General features: G+C 42.3%; 1 protein-coding gene across 2 annotated transcripts in view; it reads right to left on the bottom strand.

Moving 5' to 3' along the window:
* POLR1B (RNA polymerase I subunit B) overlaps positions 1-15,771 on the bottom strand; it is a 37,176-nt gene that overhangs the window by 8,442 nt on the left and 12,963 nt on the right. For both annotated transcript variants that reach the window (XM_004031616.5, XM_063695706.1), the window contains exons 8-12: positions 12,335-12,506; positions 10,842-11,123; positions 5,957-6,090; positions 2,256-2,426; positions 1,491-1,647 (exon numbers count right to left, since the gene is read on the bottom strand). In XM_004031616.5, coding sequence (XP_004031664.2) covers positions 1,491-1,647; positions 2,256-2,426; positions 5,957-6,090; positions 10,842-11,123; positions 12,335-12,506 — 916 coding nt within the window. The remainder of the gene's footprint in view (positions 1-1,490; positions 1,648-2,255; positions 2,427-5,956; positions 6,091-10,841; positions 11,124-12,334; positions 12,507-15,771) is intronic.

Raw genomic sequence — 15,771 nt, 5'->3', positions numbered from 1 at the left:
GACTGTGATAATAGGTCAATAAAAATAATCCAATCTGGGCCAGGTGCAGTGGCTCACACCTGTAACCCCAGCATTTTGGGAGGCTGAGGCAGGCAGATCACTTCAGGTCAGGAGTTTGAGACCAGCCAGGCCAACATGGTGAAACCGTATCTCTACTAAAACACAAAAATTAGCTGGGCATGGTGGTGTGTGCCTGTAATCCCAGCTCCTCGGGAGGCTGAGGCAGGAGAATTTATTGAACATGGGAGGCAGAGGTTGCAGTGAGCCGAGATTGTACCACTGCACTCCAGTCTGGGCAACAAAGCGAGACTCCATCTCGGAAAAAAAAAAAAAAAGATCCAATCTGAAGAAAATAAAGAAAAAAGAGAACAGAAACTCAATGTCTTATGGAACAATATCAAAAGGTTTAAATATATGAATAACTGATAGAAGAGGAGGAAAGAGAGAAAAGGATAGGAGCAATGTTTTTAAAAATAATGACAGAAGAGTTTAGCAATTTAATTAAACTAAAAAAAAAAAAAAAAAAAAATTTGAGGCTGGGCGCAGTGGCTCACGCCTGTAATACAGCACTTTGGGAGGCCAAAGTGGGCAGGTCACCTGAGGTCAGGAGTTCGAGACCAGCCTTGCCAACATGGTGAAACCCCGTCTCTACTAAAAATACAAAAATTAGCTGGGTGTGGTGGTGAGTCCCTGTAGACCCAGCTACTTGGAAGGCTGAAGCAGGAGAATCACTTGAACCCAGGAGACAGAGGTTGCAGTAAGCCAAGATCACACCACTGCACTCCAGCCTAGGCGATAGAGCGAGACTCTGTCTCAAAAAAAAAAAAGAAACACACTATATTCAGAAGACTGCTGCCTTCTAACTAGAAATGACAGAGACTAAGAAGAGACAGTGTAACAACAACTTTTAAGTGTTGGAAGAAAAATAACTGTCAACTCAGAATTGTATATCCAGTGAAAGATTCCTTCTTCAAGTGAAGCAAAATAAAGACATTTTCAGATAAATGAAAACAAAGAGAATTTGTGGCCAGCAACCTGCACTATAAAAAAATGCTAAAGGAAGATTATCAGGCTGAAGGAAAATTGTATGCAATGAAAACTTGAATCTTGCAGCAGGAATGAAGAGGACTGGAAGTGATAAATATGCGGGTGATTATAATTGCTTGTATTCTTCAAAACATCAAATAATAAGACCTCAGGCACACCCAAATCTATGGACATTCTATACCTTTTTCTTCAAAAATGTCAATGTCAAAGACAAAGAATGGTTAAAGATCTGTCATAAATTACAGGAAACTAAATAGACATGCCAACTAAATACAATGAGTGATCCTGGGCTGGTTGCTTGTGGCACAGAAAAAAGAAAAACTTGCCATAAACTGTATTTTTGGAACAAATGGTCAGCATATGTAAATAAGGACAATAAAAGAATATGCTAGTATCAAGTTTACTTTCCTGATTGTGACTATAACATCATCCCTCTTCCTTACCCATCTGGCATTGGTACATGTTCCGTGGACTCTGGTTGTGATCAGAGAAAGGGATGAAGTTGGCAATCACACTCAGCAGGCTGTGTGGAAAGAGTTCCTGGTGTGTGGTAACTCCAGCAAAAACCTCATCCTCAAAGATAGCGACATTCATGAAGATCTGGAAGAGCAGATGTCCAAGGCACAAAATAACTGCAACTGCTTACACATTTACTCTTACCATTTCTCAGAGTTCAGTACTCAAAGACTCAAGAGAAAACCATCCCCACCCAGCATCATGAGTGCTGAAGGGATCAACTGGGAAGCACAGGGAAGCGACCAGTTAGAAATACCACTTGCTTTACATATCTCACTCTAAAACTACCCCAGACCAATTGTGAAGGGGAATAGGAAGAAAAATTTTTAAGTAGCACAAAGCCTATAATTTTGCAACTGTAAATATGTAGGCAAAGATTGAGTGTGAATCTAATGGAATGTTTTCACTTCACGGCTGAGGCAGAGCCAGGTACAAAGGAGTTCTGGGAGCTAGATAAGATGGGAGGCAGGTAATGTGACCACCAGCCCTCTCTCAGGTTCTGTGGAGTGAGATCAGACATGGAAATTACTCTGTGCTGATCACAGAGGAGGTGGAAAGTCTGACTTTCTTTCAAATGTCCAACTGTTGTTGTAACATTAACAACCCTTTTAAAAAAGGAAGAGTTAAGTCTCTGAAAGTTGTATACTATACAAACAAGCACATACACTCATCCATCACACATATGTATTTACCTGTTCCATAGTTCCAATTAGCTCTTCTTTGCCCAATTCTAAGTTCTGCACAGGCCGTACCAGTCTACAAGGAGTGGTAAAAAGGAACAATCCTGGGTACAGACTTGGTTTTCCTGTCATGGGTATAAGGACCACTTCCATCCAGGGAGGAATTCTTTTCTCTCTCAACACCTGTTTTTAACAAAAACAGAGTTTAACAAACCTGTCCCACGGCCATGGCTGTCGCTGCCAGTCTTATGCCCCATGGAATACCACTCATCCACACTCAGCCATGGTAAAAGCCCTACTTCCTTGGGTGCTCACCCCAGCTAGTAGGCAAATCACTAACTACTGAGGCTAAGGATAAAGCACACCATGAATGCACGTGTCGATACACTAAAGGAAATTCTGTCCTCTGTGATCTAAAATACAGTAGATTACTGGTTTTATTTGTAAATTTAATAAACCAAAAACTCATGGGTGGGCCGGGGGTGGCTTATACCTGTAATCCCAGCACTTTAGGAGGCCAAAGTGGGTGGATCACTTGAGCCCAGAAGTTCAAGACCAGCCTGGGCAACATGATGAAACCCCGTCTCTACAAAAATTAAAAAATTACCTGAGTGTGGTGGTACGTGCCTGTAGTCCCAGCTAATTGGGAGGCTGAGGTGGGAGGATCACTTGAGCCCAGGAGGTTGAGGCTGCAGTGAGCCATGATCATGCCACTGCACTCCAGCCTGGGTGACAGAGTGACCCTGTCTCAAAAACAAAACAAAAAAACTCCAACAAATTCCCGGGTGAAAGGAGAAATAAAAACCTAAATTACAGAAACCTGAAAACAACAACAACAACAACAACAACAAAACCCATGTGTCAGAACTCATGGGGATTCACAGCTAAATGCATTATCATTAAAAATGAGAGAATGTTTGGTGGAGGGGGACATGGGGAGATGTTGGTCAAAGAGTATAAAGCTTCAGTTATGCAACAAAATTAAGTTTCTGGAGATCTCATGTACAGCATGTGACTATAGTTAAGAATACTATATTGCATGCTTGAAATTTACTAAGAGAGCAGATCTTAAGTGTCCTCATCCTCCGATGCTCCACAATGCTAACCAAAAAAAAGAGAATGAAAATAAATTCCCTATAAAAAAGATAAAATCTGAGACTAATGAGGCAGGCAGCTCATTTGAGGTCAGGAGTTCAAGACCAGCCGGGGCAACATGGAGAAACCCCATCTTTACTAAAAATACAAAAATTACCCAGGCGTGGTGGTGTGCACCTGTAATCCCAGCTACTTGGGAGACCGAGGCAGGAGAATTGCTTGAACATGGGAGGCGGAGGCTGCAGTGAGCCAAGATCACACCACTGCACTGCAGCCTGGGCGACAGAGCAAGACTCTGCCTCAAAAAAAAAAAGAAGAGGAATGATTGTTTAATGGTTACAGAGTTTCAATCTGTGATGATGAGAAAGTTCTGAAGATGATGATGACTCCACAATGATTGTTTAATGGTTACAGAGTTTCAATTTATGATGATGAGAAAGTTCTGAAGATGATGATGACTCCACAACATGAATGTACTTAAAACCCTCAACTGTACACTAGATCAAATCTCATACACTTTCGGAGCATCAAAATAAGTAGTAACAGAATATTCACAAAATTAAACAAGCATCTATAAATCTACGCTAACATAAATAAATGAACAACTAATAGAAAAGAAAGCCCTCCCTTACAGAATAGCAACAAATAAACATAGAAAAAATGCTGGTGGGGGAAAACACCATGTGGTAACCATCACAGTAATATTAACTCAGCAAAGAACCACCAATGGAATAGTAATTCAGCTAATAATCCATCAACTAGTGGGTGAAAATATGAAGAAAGGGGGCTCCACATAGCTTTCAACTATCTCTCCACAAGTTACTTATTACAGAGAAAAACAGAAACTGTACAGTGAATTAACCTAAAGAACACAACTTTGAAGGGATCAGTTAACATGAGTCGTAACAGGACAAACCAATGTCATGTGCTTCCTGAAATATCTTGAATCTCATCATGAGGAAGCAAAACATAAACCTAAATTACAGGAGAGCTGTGATTCCCAGCACTTCGGGAGGCCAAGGCGGGTGGATCAGTTAAGGTCAGGAGACCAGCCTGACACAAATGGTGAAACCCCACCTCTACTAAAAATAAAAAAAATTAGCCGGGCGTGGTGGTACACACCTGTAGTCTCAGCTACTCAGGAGGCTGAGGCACAAGACTCTGACTCAAAAAAATAAAAATAAAAGACTGGTGGTTGGCAGCATCTAGGTGGCTTCAGGATGGGGCTGGTCACCAGAAAGACCAAGCCAGGATTAGAGGATTGGGACTTTCAGCCCCACCCTCAACCTCCAGGAAGGGGATAGGGGCTGGAGGTTAAGCTAATCCCCAATGGCCAATGATTCCATCAGTCATCCTATGTAATAAAGCCTCCATAACAACCCAAAGGACTGGGTCAGGGTAGCCGGGCACAGTGGTACAGTCCTGTGGTCAGGCTGCTTCGCAAGCTGAGGTGGGAGGATCACTTAAGCCTGGGGCACTAAGGCTGCAGTGAGCTGTGATTGTGCCACTGCACTCCAGCCTGGGCAACAGAGTGAGACCCGTCTCTTTGAAAAGAAAAGAAAAAAAGAGAGCATTACTGAGACAGCTGGTGGAATCTGAGTATCAACTATGGATCCCACCCACATGACCTTCTCTGATTTTCATAAATGTACTGTGGTTATTGAAGAGAAAGTCCTTGTTCTTAGAAAAAGTACACTAAAATCTTTATGGAAAATGAGACAGTGTCTCAATACTGCTCTCAAATGGTTCAAAAGAAAAAAATTATAAAGAGTATACAGAAGATAAAGGATGTAGGGCAAAGCATAGCAACTGGTGGATTTGGGTAATGTGTATACAGGCGGGTCCCATGTACTGATTAAACATCTTTGCTCTAAGTGTAAAATTATATCAAATGAGCCACAATTCCACTTATAGGAATATAAGAATTAAAGAATTAAAAGCACAAGGACTTAAATAGATATTTGTACACTCATGTTCATAGCAGCATTATTTGCAATGACCAAAAGGTAGAAACAACCCAAGTGTCCGATACAGCACTTAAACGAAAACTAAAATTAGTTTAAACATTTTTTAAAAATAAAAACACAGAACAGAATATAAACCACAAACTCAGCCTGTTGCCAAAGGATAATTCTTTCAATGGCCATTATCAAAGCAACAAATACTCTTCACTAGGAGGAAATCCCAAAGGTAAGTTATTCAAAGAATGTCATTCTACTTTTTAAAAATATATTTTCAAAACCTAGGAGGCAATGGGGTATAACTTCTACCTTGCATATTTTGAATATTACTGAAATATCTGTATTTTGAGATCCCTTCTATGCCACTAGTATTAAGAAGGGGGAAAAAAGTTAAAATTAGTTAGATAAGCAGACTGAGGTGCCTCAATGAAACTGCCAAAGAATGTATATGGGTCAAATATCTGTCACTGACCCCAACCAATGAGGCCAGTATAAGGCAAGCCTCTGTCACCAGAGGGAATGCACAGGCATTCTGGACATTGTGACCCCCTGACCACTTGATCACTCTAGACCACCCAGGGGTTAACCCCAAAACTAGAAAGGAACTGAAAAACCTAAGGTCAAGGGATAGGACAATTCACAAAGCCTCAAGCCCACCTTAAAATGACGAAGAGAATCCGCGATGCCTGGAGCAAGATCCTTATCCACCCAGCCAACCATGACACCATCCAGCAGGACAGGGTAGCACTCACTGTATGATCGGTGGGGAGCTCCATCAATGGGAGTGACCCCTGGTAAAGGGAACAAACAGCACAATCACATCAGAATGCTTCATCCAACATTCCAGATTCCCTCCAGATGGGGTCAACAGCTGCTGTATCAGTTCAGATATCAAATTATCCTTGTCTCTAAAATAGGTACAGGCATTATTTCTTTTAACTGCACTTCAGATATTTCAAGCAGGCTTATCAATGCCATTTTTCCAACGACAAGTGTTCCCTTTGTGTCTCTGTGCTGGCATTTTGGTAATTCTTGCAATATTTCAAATATTATTATTATTATATCTGTTATGGTGATCTGTGATTAGTGATCTCTGATGTTACTACTGAACTTGTAGATGTGGTAGAAATAGCAAGACAACTAGAATTAGAAGTAGAGCCTGAAGCTATGAGTGAATTGCTGCAATCCCATAATCAGACTGAATGGATGAGGAATTGCTTCTTAGAGGATAAGCAAAAAAAATGTGTTTGTTTTGTTTTTGAGACAGGGTCTTGCTCTGTCGCTCAGGCTGCAGTGCAGTGGCATGATCATGGCTCACTGCAACCTCAACCTCCCAGATTCAAGCAGTCCTCCCACCTCAGCCTCCCGAGTAGCTGACAGATGTGTGCCATCATGCTTGGCTAATTTTTAAATTTTTTTTTTGTAGAGACAGGGTCTCCCTGTGTTGCCTAGGCTGGTCTCGAACTCCTGGGCTCAAGCAATCCTCTCGCCTTGGCCTCCCAAAGTGCTGGAATTACAGGCCTAAGCCACTGTGCCCAGCAGAAATGGTTTCTTGAGATGGGATCTCAAGAAATGAGAAGATGCTGTAAACATTGTTGAAATGACAATAAAGGATTTAGATTATTTCATAAACTTAGTTGATAAAACAGCGGCAGGGTTTGAGGGGACTGACTGCAACTTGGAAATAATCTCCTCTGTGGGTAAAATGCTATCAAACAGCATCACATGCTACAGAGAAATCTTGTGTGAAAGGAAGATTCAATTGGTGTCGCAAACTTCGTTTTATTTTAAGAAATTGTCACAGGCCAGGCATGGTGGCTCACGCCTGTAATCCCAGCACTTTGGGAGGCAGAGGCGGGCAGATCACGAGGTCAGGAGATCGAGACCATCCTGGCTAACACGGTGAAACCCCGTCTCTATAAAAAATACAAAAAAATTAGCCGGGCGTGGTGGCAGGTGCCTGTAGTCCCAGCTACTCGGGAGGCTGAGGCAGTAGAATGGCGTGAACCTGGAAGGCAGAGCTTACAGTGAGCCGAGATCACGCCACTGCACTCCAGCCTGGGTGACAGAGCAAGACTCCATTTCAAAAAAAAAAAAAAAAAAGAAAGAAATTGTCACAAGCTGGCCGGGTGCAGTCACACCTGTAATCCCAGCACTTTGGGAGGCCGAGGCAGGCAGATCACCTGAGGTCGAGAGTTCGAGACCAACTTGACCAACACGGAAAAACCCCGTCGCTACTAAAAATACAAAAAAAATTATCCGGGCATGATGGTGCATGCCTGTGGTCCCAGCTACTCGCGAGGCTGAGGCAGGAGAATCAGTTGAACCCGGGAGGTGGAGGTTGCAGTGAGCCGAGATCGCGCCACTGCACTCCAGCCTGGGCAAGAGCGAAACTCTGTCTCAAAAAAAAAAAAAAGAAATTGTCACAAGCCATCCTAACATTCAGCAACCACCGCCCAGATCAGTCAGCAGCCAGCAACACTGAGGCAAGACCTTCCACCAGCAAAAAGATTACAACTTACTGAAGGATCAGATGATTTAATATTTTTTAGCAATAAAGTATTCTTAAAATTGAAATATTTACAGCATAGTGTAAACATAACTTTCACATGCACTGTGGGAAACCGAGAAATTCATGTGGCTCACTTTATTCCAGCGCTCTGGAACCAAACCTGCAATATCTCCGGGGTAAGCCTGAAGGCTTTTGTATTGCTTGTGGAAGTTTAAATCGCTTCAGCAAGGACACACAGGAAAGAAGTAGCAAGGGGACAGGGGCCTATGGGAGGGAGCATTTCACTGTATGTCTTAATATTTTTATTTCTAAGCCTCCTAAATGTATTAAATGCACTAACCCCCAAAATGTAATTACAGTTAATCCTCATTATGTGCACATTTGCCTACTTGCTACATTATCTCTGTAACCACAAAATTAATACTGGGGATGCTTTCAAAGTCATTTCAGAACATGCAGCAAAAAACTTTGAGTCCCCTGATGCAGATGCTCCCCGCAGCTGAAGTCAAACAAGACGATGCCATGCCTTCTTGTCAGCTCATACTATAAACAAGTGTCCCTTGCCCAGTCTGTTCACTGGCACGTTTTCAGCATTTTTGTGCTTTTTGTTGGTGTGATTTCACTGTTTAAATAACAGCTTCCAGGCCTGGCATGGTGGCTCACACCTGTAATCCCAGCACTTTGGGAGGCCAAGGCAGAAGGAATGCTTGAGGCCAGGAGTTTGAGACCAGCCTGGATAACATAGCAAGACCCCATCTCTACAAAACAAACAAACAAACAAAAAAAACAAATTGCCTCCGAGTGCAGCACTGAAGTGCTGCCTAGTGTTCATAAATGCAAAAAGGTGTGATGTGCCTAACAGAAAAACATGTGTGTTAGATAAGCCTATAATTACAGTGCTGTTGGCTGAGAATTCAGTGTTACCACGTGAACAATATATATTTTTAAAGGGTGTCTTTCAACAGAAACACACAAAAAACAAGGCTACATATTGATCAGCTAACAAAAATGTAACCCGAGGCTTGAAGGAACCTTACCCTGTATTTCCCCTAGGCACAATGGTTCAATATTCACTGGTGACTTTAAAGATGAGTACTACAAATAATGAGAATCAACTGAAATTAAGTAAAAAAAAAAAAGAACACTCTTCCATGAACCATAAATACATTCTGAAGACATCAAGTGTTTGTTAGAGTGTCAGAAGTTACTCACCTCGTGTTTCATCTGTCACCACAATATGAACATCTCTATCGAAAGTTAGGTAGCGATTCTGTCTTCTTCTCCAGTGCTAGAGCAAAAAACCCTTCCCCATCTCTTTTTCTGCAGTTGGATATACTTTCTACCTCTCCACTTTCTCTTTTCTCCTTTCTACCCTCTCCTGGACTTTGACATTTTGAATTACAAGTAACAAAATTCTTTTCCTCGTAGAGGATAAACCTTCAAATTACACTGATTACATCTTCTGAATCTTGAGTATTTCTTGATTACTTTCTGTAGGGCCTTCTTCTTATAGGCCACTCTCTCTCTCTTTTTTTTTTTTAGATGGAGTCTCACTCTGTCACCCAGGCTGGAGTGCAGTGGTGCAATCTTGGTTCCCTGCAACCTCCACCTCCTGGATTCAAGTGATTCTACTGCCTCAGCTTCCTGAGTAGCTGGGACCACAGGGACATGCCACCACACCCAGCTAATTTTTGTGTGTGTGTATATTTAGTAGAGATGGGGTTTCACCATGTTGGCCAGGTTGGTCTTAAACTCTTGACCTCAAGTCATCTGCACACCTCGGCTTCCCAAAGTGCTGGGATTACAGGCATGGGCCACCACGCCCGGCCAGGCCACTCTAATTGGTAGAAGTACTTTTAAGCAGAACTTTCTTGAGTCAATGCCCTTCTAGTTGCTTGAGAACACTTATCATCTGATCCCCATGAACTGGAAGTTTTACTGTACACATATTAATCCCACTGAGGACCCTGTCCACAGACCACCAAAGACAGAACATTTCTAGTCTCCAAATCATAAATGGAGAACCCTGGGACTAGAAGACTGCAGAGAAGGCTGACATCTTTAGGTATGAAGGTAAATTCAAACCAAGTATCAAGCCAAGCAGAGACAGAGACAGCAGCTTTAAGGTTATCAGGAAAAAACGTTATATATCTGATGACATCAGGGTAGACTGGGAAACCTCCTTTTAAACTGTCCTCCTGCAAACCAACACTGTTTTCTATTTAGAAATGCAAAGATCCACCAAGAGATGCAAAAAGAAATGACCCAAAAAACTACTCAATAGCTTCTATACTTCCAATATTAATGACTAGTCTATTTCAAATGCTTTGGTATCATTCTTATTCATTTATTTTTCATTTTGGAGATAGGATCTCACTTTCTCACCCAGTCTAAAGTTCAGCAGCGGCACAATCACAGCTCACTGCAGCCTCAAATCCCTGGGCTCAAGCGATCCTCACTTCCATTATCTTTTTTTTTTTCCCAAAGAAAACAAAATACCTATAACACTTAGTTTCTCCTGTTTTCACTTTCAAAGAATGCATTCAGCCTTCTACAGAAGAGCCAAGAAAGCAGCCCAACTCCTGCACAGAAGAGTAAAAAAGAATTCTTACAGAAAATCTCTGCTGAATCTCCAAAAGCAGCACAACTTAACAGATTAAAAACCACGTAACCTTGGCCGGGCGCGGTGGCTCACAACTGTAATCCCAGCACTTTGGGAGGCCGAGGCAGGCACATCATGAGGTCAGGAGATCGAGACCATCCTGGCTAACACGGTGAAACCCTGTCTCTACTAAAAATACAAAAAACTAGCCGGGTGTGGTGGCGGGTGCCTGTAGTTCCAGCTACTCGGGAGGCTGAGGCAGGAGAATGGCGTGAACCTAGGAGGCAGAGCTTGCAGTGAGCCAAGATCGCGCCACTGCACTCCAGCCTGGGCGACATAGCAACACTCCATCTCAAAATAAACAAACAAAAAAAACACAAAAAAACCCACATAACCAAACAAGATGTTTATCACTGTACACTACATACCCAAGTTGCACAGTAAAGCTGGAATAGATGCCGTATACACAAACTGTGTGACAACCTCACATACGGCAGTTAGGTGGTTCATCAGGCCACAGGGCTCCCCGTCTGGGGTATGCACGGGACAAAGGAAGCCCCAGGACTCTGGCAGCAGCCTGCGTACTGTGGTGGTCCTCATCTTGGCAAAATCAGCCCCTCTGTGCACGCAGCGGAAATGGGAGAGGTAGCGTATGAAGTTCAGCTTGTCAGCCACAACACAAAGTCCAGAATCTTGTAGGAGGCCAAGACCTTAATAAAACAAAAGTCATTCAAAAATGGGCCAATCTTTTAAAAAACAGAAACTGTTAAGGCTTTATGACGACAAAACCTCAGAGCACTCTACAGATCATAGAATGAATTATTACAACATTTATTCTCCTAGCTCTGATGAGTGTAAAGAGTTCACAAAAAAATATGTAAAATAATCCCAGGATTTCACAAACTGTATTAGCCCCAACTAGTTCCCTGTCTCCTCTATGACCTCCTTTGTGGGTGAATATTAAATGAGTTAATAAAATAGCAAGTAGTTAAATTCATCTGAGAGAGTCAGATAATAGACAAGCAAGAAAGCAGGCTAATGAAAGAATCGGCAACAGTAACATGGGTTTAAAAAAAAAAAAAAAAAAGGCCGGGCACAGTGGTTCATGCTATAATCCCAGCACTTTGGGAGGCCAAGGTGGGTGGTTCACCAGAGCTCAAGAGTTCCAGACCAGCCTCAGCAGCATAGCGAAACCCCATCTCTACAAAAAATACAAAAATTAGCCAGGTGTGGTGGCTTGTGCCTGTAGTCACAGCTACTCGTGGGGCTGACGTCGGAGGATCACCTGAGCCTGGGAAGTCAAGGCTGCAGCGAGCCATGATCCTGCCACTGCACTCTAGACTTGGTGACAGAGTGAGACCCTGACTCAAAAAAGAAAAAAAAAAATTCTGAATTCCCAATTACCACTTTTTAAGTTTCTAGGGTCATTCTCTTTTTTGTTGAGACAGGGTCTCACTCTGTCACCAGGCTGGAGTACAGTGGTGCAATCACAGCTCACTGCAGCCTTGACCTCCTAGGCTCAAGTGACCCTCCTACCTTGGTCTCCCAAAGTGTTGGGATTACAGGCATGAGCCACCACACCTCGCCTCTCAGGTCACTGAGGCAAGGCAAATGGTTTAAGAGATGGGCATGTACAGCAACCCATCTAGAATTCCTGTTAGGTAAGCCTTCCTCAGAAGTCTAAGTGGTCTTTCATTTTCTAGAAGGAAGCAGAGAAAATGTATTCAGTTATCTGAATTAAATTTTAGCTATACAGACACCTTGTCTAAAGCCCTTTAGACCAATAGTTGTCGAAGTCATAGTTACGAGAAATTTACTTTTTTCGTGGGGTTTGCTTTTAAAAAGAACTCTCAGGGACAGGCAAATCTACACTAAGCAAATAATCTGAAAAACATAACTAAAACGATCTATTTAATTTTACCTGTTTTAGAACGCAGATTCCCAGTAGCAAAAAGGTATTCAAATGGTTTTGTAAGGTCTATGCCCATTGCAAAAATCCTCATCAAATTGTCAGTGTTCATGGAAACATTGGTCTTCTGAGCCTTCTTATCAAAAGCTATTTTAATAGACACTAACCAACCTTCCAGTTTTTCCTGAAATAAGAAAAAAAAATTAATATAAAATAGTATGTGAGCCAGGTGTGGTGGCTCACATCTATAATCCCAGGATTGGGTGGATTGCTTGAGACCAAGAGTTCAACACGAGACTGGGCAAAACGGTGAAACAAAACCCTGTCTACAAAAAAATTAGCCAGAGGGGGTGGGGTGAGGGGGTGGGGCGTGCCTGTAGTTCCAGCTACTTGGGAGGCTGAGGCGGAAGGATCGCTTGAGTCCAGGAGCCTAAGGCTTCAGTGAGCCATGACTGTGCCACTGCACTCCAGCCTGGGAAACAGGGCAAGACCCTATTCTCAATAAAATAAAATAGTATGTGTTTCAATTATCACAAACTTCATATTTATTCCCATGTAATCTGTACGATCTTTAACAAAGGTCTACTAACATACATCAAAACCAAAAACCTGAAAGAGGGCTTTTCAGGTGCAGAAAGGATAGCTCTTCAATGGGATGCCCTCCTTCACCCATTATACTTGTTATACATCTAAAACCAATCACACGAACTACACAGTCCATCTTAATCTATGCTGCCAACACTAAGTGAAAAGCCTAAAACAGCCTGCAATTCCAAAATTACAGCTAGACTGGAGGAATGAGTTCTGGTATTCTGCAGCACTGGAGGTTGAATACAGTTAACTATATTTGTTGTATATTTTTTCACTGCAGCCTCAACCTCCTGGGTTCAAGGGATCCTCCTGCCTCAACCTCCTAAGTAGGTGGGACCATAGGTATGTGCCACCATGCCTGGCTAATTTTTAAATTTTTTTTGTAGAGATGGGGGTCTCACTTTGTTGCCTAGGCTGGTCTCAAACTCCTGGGCTCAAGCAATCCTCTTGCCTCAGCTTCCAAAGTGCTGGGATTACAGGCGTGAGCCACCACACCCAGCCTTATTGTATATTTTCAAAAAGCTAGAAGAGGGGATTTCGAATGTTCACAACACAAAAAAATGATACATGTTTGAGGTGATGAATGTGTTAATTACTCTGATTTGATCATTATACATTATTGACATATATGGAAAAATCACTGTATACCTGATAAATATGCACAGTTATTACATGTCAACTAAAAATAAAAGAAAAAAAGACTATACACCATCAGCGCTTTCTATGGGTGGTTCAGAAACCACTGAAAATACCTAAGAGAATGTTTGAGATAGGTTCTCTCCTATATTTGATATTTGGAAGAAAACATGGAAGATGTACATAGGTCACTAATATATACCTTTTCCAGCAGGCCCCTGAGTCAACACATTAGCCATTGACTATTGATAATCCACCTCTTCAAACTATCAGTGTTTGAACACTCATACTTGGAAGACCTAACTCTTCTTCTAGAAGACAGCACTGGAAGTGACACATTTCATTTCTGCATATTCTCTGGCACTGACACTGCATTTAATATCACTGTGGTGCAGTAATATTAAATTTTCAGTACTTGGAAGGAATAAATTTTGGAGAGGTGTGGGAAGAAGGAATATATTTTATAAAATGTTACAATGAATCTCACAACTGACTACACACTAGTAGGATTTGTAAGTACACTGCTAAAAATCTGTAATGTACAGATAAGGGAATTACCAGGGAGTGAAGGAAGCTGTTAGCTCACCCAACAAGGGTGTTAATGTAGGTTTGGACTTTATCAAGTGAAACTAGAGAATCAAGTTTGAGTGGAAGAGCCTGGCATCACTGCTCCACCTCTGCTGGTTGCTGTTTAGATTCCTTTCTTGAGCCTACATCTTCCTGTGTCATAAACGTTTTTATCAGGTGTACACTGAACACTTCATCTTCACAGTCAAGATGGAATAAGAAGTCCTGGATCTTGACAACTGATTTGTTTGTGTTCTTCTCCCTTTTTTTTCATAACTATGTCTACTTCCTTATTTGGGTTTAAAATCAAAACCAGAAAAGCTAACTGAAGTGTTTTATGGTTAATCTACAATAATACAGAAAATATGGTTGCTATTTTTCAATTTTATATTGCTTATTTCAATGTAAATACAATGTGAATTTTTAACAGTCTATAATTCATCTTATGTCATGGTTATGTATCTTCTGAAGATTGTTTTTATGCTCCAAACTCAAAGGTTTAAAAGCTTTAACATAGCTGGTAAGGAAATCAGATACTCGGCAATGAATTCTCTGAAAAAGCCCCAATTTTCCCTTGGTTTCTCTTGTTGCTGACACAGGTCACCTTAGCAACACCTTGCTACAGAAGACTCATTTCTTTTTCCTGTTGAGACAGGGTCTTGCTCTGTCACTTAGGCTGGAGTGCACTGGCGTGATCATAGCACACTGCATCCTCCGCCGCCTGGGCTCAGGCAATCCTCTTACCTCAGCCTGCTGAGTAGCTGGGACCACAGGTGTGGCCCACCAGGCCTGGCTAAATTTTTTAAAAATTATTTGTAGAGACGAAGTTTTGTCTCTGGGCTGTTTGCCCAGATTGATCTCAAACTCCTGGGCTCAAGTGATCCTCCCACCCTGGCCTCCCAAAGTGCTGGGATTACAGGTGTGAGCCACCGCACCAGGTGTTTTTTTCTTTTTTCTTTTTGAGATAAGGTCTTGCTCTTTTGCCCAGGCTAGAGTGCAGTGGCAAAATCACCCCTTATTGCAGCCTTGACCTCCTAGGCTCAGGGATCCCACCTCAGCCTCCCAAGTGGCTGGGACCACAGTCATGTACCACCATGCCCAGCTAACAGGTTTTTTTTGGAGACAGGGTCTTGCTCTGTCGCCCAGGCTGGAGTGCAGTGGCATGATCTCAACTCACTGTAACCTCCGTCTCCCAGGCTCATGCAACTCTCCTGCCTCAGCCTCCTGAGTAGCTGGAATTGCAGCAGCATGCCAGCATGCCCAGCTAATTTTTATATTTTTTGTAGAGACAGGAATTTGCAATGTTGCCCAGGCTAGTCTTGAACTCCTGAGATCAGAAGATCCACCCACCTTGGCATCTCAAAGTGCTGGGATTATAGGTGTGAGCCACGGCACCCAGCCACTGCTAATAGTTTTTATTATTTCTGTAGTGATCTCTCTGTGCTGTCCAGGCTGGTATCAAACTCCTTGGGCTCAAGTTACCCTTCTGCCTCAGCCTCCCAAAGTGCTGGGATTACAGGCGTGAGCCACTGTACTCCTGGTCTCATTTCTTTTTCTTTTCTTTTTTTTCCTAATTAGGAATTGATGTGGAATGAAGACACATTTATAAGTGTGGAATACAATGAGCCCACCATGCTTCACTTTAAGTAGATGGG

This window comes from Gorilla gorilla, chromosome 12 (genome assembly GCF_029281585.2).
Source record: "Gorilla gorilla gorilla isolate KB3781 chromosome 12, NHGRI_mGorGor1-v2.1_pri, whole genome shotgun sequence".
Taxonomy (NCBI): domain Eukaryota; kingdom Metazoa; phylum Chordata; class Mammalia; order Primates; family Hominidae; genus Gorilla; species Gorilla gorilla.
The sequence above is the reverse complement of the archived record's forward strand: the minus strand, read 5'-3'. Positions and strand labels throughout refer to the sequence as shown.